The 5180-nt window shown below is 34.9% G+C and overlaps 1 protein-coding gene across 1 annotated transcript; it reads right to left on the reverse strand.

Moving 5' to 3' along the window:
- Window positions 1-1244: 1244 nt before the first annotated feature.
- LOC125829783 (S-adenosylmethionine decarboxylase proenzyme) lies at window positions 1245-4888 on the reverse strand. Its single transcript, XM_049508981.1, has 4 exons — window positions 4772-4888; window positions 4597-4662; window positions 2876-3022; window positions 1245-2771 (listed from the first exon to the last, which is right to left on the reverse strand). Exon 4 carries the CDS (start codon window positions 2551-2553, stop codon window positions 1471-1473), a length of 1083 nt encoding a protein of 360 aa, XP_049364938.1. The 5' UTR covers window positions 2554-2771; window positions 2876-3022; window positions 4597-4662; window positions 4772-4888; the 3' UTR covers window positions 1245-1470.
- Between the last annotated feature and the right edge of the window lie 292 nt (window positions 4889-5180).

A 5180-nucleotide genomic window follows, 5' to 3' on the forward strand; every position in this document is an offset into this window, starting at 1 on the left:
CGGTTTAATTCGATTTTTGGTTCGATTTTGTACACCCCTAATCCCTAGCATATCGTGTTTTCAATTTTCAAATCTTACATTTTAATAAGGCTTACGTGTAGATTTTCTTTGAATGACAATACATGATGGTGTTAAAAATTATTTTGGTAGTGTATTTTTTTATAACGCATATATACACGATTTGAGTCAAAACTTATACAAAAGATTTTTACAACTGCTTCTACCATATATAGGGTGAAAACTAAAGTTAAAAGAACTATTGCTTGTCTTTATATACTGGAATTGAAAAGGGAGGGAAAAGTACACATTGACGGTTTCATATTTTGGAAAAAACAAAATTAAAAAAATGCCAAGATCATTCCTCTCCAATTATTGTAACCTGTGTAACCCCATGAACAAGTCATATATTATAATTGGTCACAATTTAATTTGGCCAAACTAGAAAGGATTTGATTTCTCGTATGGTTACTTAACTAGTAATAGTTATTGTTTATTTTTCTTCTTGATTTCATTTATTTTTTTCAAGAAAGAAAAGTGAGATACTAATAATTACTCCATTTGTTTCAATTTGTTTGTATGGATTTGACTTGGCATGAAACTAAAGAAAGTAAAAAGAACTTTTGAGTCTTGTGATTTTAAATTAAAGATAAGTAGAATGTATCAAAATGTCGTTTGATCTTATGGTCTAAACATGTCTTGTTCGGAAAAAAAAGATGTATTCTTAATAAACGGCTTAAAAGGAGAAATAAAACAAACAAACAAACTAGAAAAAGAAATTAAGTTACACCTATTTATAATGAATACACGCTGATCTAGACGCTTGAATCTATTCCATGCATGCAAAAAGCCTACTTACCATAGCAATGGCTCAATTAGATTGATTTGGTTTTTCGGAAATTTAAGGATTGTGACTATTAGACTTGTTCTACTTTGATAGAGGCACTTAGTTGTAAGCGGTCTATCATTCGGTCGCGTAAATTAGGAGCTTCAACATACCTCAAGGTTTCAAATATTTTGTTACATGGTTCATCAAAATCACATAGCTAAAAATGGCGTTATCCCTCTTCTTCCATATAGGACTATGTTATTTCCTTTAAATAGTTTTTGTTCTTTAAATAATTCATTATAATACCTATGTTGCTGCTAATACCTAGCACATAAACGAGAGGAACAAGCAGTTGCAATCTTGAATAAAGGAGAGGCCAAGAATTACACATAACAAACACAATTTTATTAGACGCAACGGAACAGAGACCAACAACATGACACAATTCAAAATGCAGACACATAAAGGCTTCTGGTGGAACACCAAAAGGCAAGACTAGATCAGAATTTGCACACAGACGTTGCAAATTCGACAGACACAAGTTTGGACGTATAAGTCCATTATTCTGAGAAACAGGGAAAACATGAGCAAACGACAGACACTGAAACAGAAACAAAAACAACAAAACAACCCTCAAGACAACACTACTCCTTTCCTTCATTCTCTTCCTCCTTCCAGCAGCCCTTCAGAACGGACTTGGGAGATTCACAGTAAGGAGTTCTAGTGAACTTCTGGTAGACAATGGAACCGCCTTTGCCAAACTCTTCTGGACTCCACTCAGCAAGAGAGTAGCCCTTAACATCAACAGAGCAAGTACGCTCCAGTAACTTGGTAGCAACATCAGCATGCAGAGCAATAGAGAACTCAGCCGGCTCAAAACATGCAAGCACTCTCTCAACCAGGGGACCCAACTCCATGGTTTTAGGATTATATCCAACAGATTCAAAGCTGGCATAGCTAAAGCCGTCCTCAGGGGTAATGTGAATGGTTGAAACAGCAGCTCCTTCAATAGAATTCATAGAATAACCACAGGGTTCAAACTCAAAATCGCATATCTCAGACTTGGGGAGGATCTTCCTTATGCCAGATCTAACAGTCATGTGAGCAGCCGAGCTTTCTTCAGTTTTGTAGAAGACAGATGCCTTCTCCCTGTCCAAACCAGTCATACACATCTCAAGAGTGTAAACAGGGTCATTAGACTGAACAGACCCAGCTGAGGCAGAGTAAACATGCCATTTCTGTGTTTTGTCGGGACTGCCCATAATCACAGCCTTGCTACCGGCAGCAAGCTTTCCAAAATATCCATCGAGGACAGCAACTTCTTCAGAAAAGTGGCGGTGAGGAAACGATTGAGCACCAGGGAAAATGAAGCTCCCACGAGTATACCTCACGTCTTGTACTTTGAGAGACAAGGTCTCAGCCAACCTTAGAATGGGCGGAATTGCAAGAAGCAACTTTGTGGTGCCACATGTTTTGATGATTATCTTGTAAGAATAAACGAAGAGGCTCGACTCAGACAGCACATAGGAATCAACATAGTCATTTAATAGGTTATCAACAATGGTGCACTCAGCAGGTCCGAGAATTTCATCCAACTGTGCCTTTGAGAGAGATCGAAGTCCTTTTCCATTAGGATCAGCAAACAGACCAGGCTCGACGAAAGAAATTTCGAGCCTCTTTTCAAAACCTTCAAAACCAATGGCAGAAACTGGCAAGTCCATTTCCATTATGAAAAAGTTCACAGCAGCAAAGGAAGTTAAAGCGGAAAATGTTCAAAGCAATGAGTGCAAAAGCAGGAAGTAGGTAAAGAAGGAAGAAAAGGAGTGAGGGCTTGACAAAAGAAGAAACTGAAAGAAGAAATTTTTTTTTTGTTTTTTTTTTGGTTGCGTCTATTGACGCTTTAAGGAAGGAAGTTTAGGAAATATCAGGATGGTTTGCGCGCGCACTGCATACAAAGGTAGAAAAAAGAGAAGTGTCAGTTACAATATTCTCACTTCTCATTCTTTATGGCTTATGGAATTTTAAAACAAATGAGATCCAGATACTTACGTTGGAGTAAGCAGCTGATCTGAACTTCTTCACTCCACCGTTTGGTCGAACGTCTTCAATGCTGTAGCCGAGGGGAGCTTCGTAAAATAAGGAACTACTACTACTAGACTTCTTTTTACCACCTTTTGACTCCATTAGATCATTCACCTGTACATGCCAACAACTTGTAAGTTAAATCCAGTGGATGCACAGCTAGGCAATAAGAAAACTGAAACCCCAAGAAGGAACTGCAGATAACAGCCATAGAATTCTAATATAGTGAAAAGTAAACATAAATATTTAGGCAACCAATGATTTTGCCAACAGATAATTAATATACCATCTACAGAAAGATAAAACTTTTGGATGGGGAAGGTTTCCTTCATCAGATAATTAAAGTTGATGGATGATTAATGAAAATAGACAGTCTTGTTACCAGATCAGGTGATATAAGGATTAGCAGGAACCAAATCATGTGCAAAAGAAAACATAACTACAGAACTCAGAAAATACCTAGAAAAAAATACAATTTAACAAGCCTTTGTGTCAACTATCCATAAAGTAACCATGTGAATGCTACAGATACAAAATTATTTCCAAAAATTGGGTGCTTCATGTCATGATCAGACAGACACACCCAATAAATAGGAGCTGGAGATTAGTACAACTAAAGAAGACCACTCAAGGTGACTCTTTCATTAAAAAGATTGACAAGACTGAAGATTATAATATGCAGCTTAACATTCCAAATTGGGATAAGCAGAATGAATTTTCTGAGCTATCCCCAGGAAGAACTACGAAAATTTTTGAGCAATTCAAAAGGACATGTCACCATAATCCATCCATATGGCAAAGCCATTGGCTCATGAACCTATGATCAAATATACATGTAACAACCATTCAATTAAGATTAACATGAGTTAAAAAGAGCCTTAGATTCAGAAACTTTATCAATATTACTGCTTTGAATTTTAAAATAAGGAAAACAGACCAGAAGCTTTTGGTTGTAGAGGTTCTCCAATATGAACAAGTCAAGTCATCCAATTTGGAGCAGACTCACGTAACCGTGGAAACTGACGAATCAAATCTCACTTATATATATATTCAAAAAAGTTAACCTAAAAAGATATGTAGGTCAATTAAAGCGGCCAAAGTGGGTCCTACTGTTTAGCTAGAAAAATTTAATCTTTGGAAAGATTCCACAACAAATAAACAATTGTGGCTCAATTTCTCAATTTCATAAAGATAAAATCTTTCAGGAATATGCAGGAAAATAACAAAAGAAAAAAAACATATATCTATAATCCCAAGCTTTCCCCGACTATAATTTAGTTTTAATTTCTGAATAAAGTGATTTTATTTTTCAAATAATGACCTTTAATATACCATCATTCCTATCACAATCACAGATCCGCTCTTAAGACGGAAAGAAACACAAATAACATAATTTTCATACAGCAAAAGCTAATCAATCATATCAACAACAACTTTCACCCTAAAAGCAAGACAATCATAGCCAAAAAGGTATTCAGAAAAGAAAAAATAAAAATAAAAACAACAACAATGATTCAGAAACAATTATTAAAAACTCAGATCTACTTTTAAAACACACAAATTCCTTGATCATTGAACACAAAATCTAATCATATCAACAACATTCACCATAAATTCATATCCAAAAAAACGTAAACTCCAACAGTTTTCATAAACATTCATAATGAAACAAGGATCGTGATACTTACAATACAAAATTTTGATGTTTGTTCCAAATCCAACTTTTCCCAAAAGAATCACAAACTTTCCAAATCCTACACAAAAATCAAAACAACAAACAATCAAATCACACAAACAAATCCATCATCAACAACAACAACAACATACATCCAAAAGTCAGAACTCACCGAAAAAAATTCTTACAGAAAATTCTTCGAGAGAAACCCTAGAAATTTGGAGGAGAAAAGAGTAAACAATAAGCTAAAAAATTGTTTAACACAGAATTCTCGTGAGCGTTTTGAGAGAGGCAGCAAATTGGCTTATTTATATATGCTGAGATAACATGATTGGTCCCTGTATTTTTCCTTTAATTATATTTAAGTCCCTATACTTTCGTGGAATTTTCGCCCACATATTCAAATGACGATATTGCCCTTTAATGTCGACAAAATGGTAGGTATGTGGCTATGACTAGGAGTCTTATTAAAATAGAAATTTTATTTATTTGCCGAAAGTGACCTTATATTTAATTTAATTCCATTTTAAAACATTTAAAAGTTGTAGAAAATTCAATTTATTTCTTTTTATATAAAAATGGATAATAATTCAATTT

This window comes from Solanum verrucosum, unplaced genomic scaffold, assembly GCF_900185275.1.
Source record: "Solanum verrucosum unplaced genomic scaffold, falcon-dt-bn FXZP01000008.1, whole genome shotgun sequence".
Classification (NCBI taxonomy): domain Eukaryota; kingdom Viridiplantae; phylum Streptophyta; class Magnoliopsida; order Solanales; family Solanaceae; genus Solanum; species Solanum verrucosum.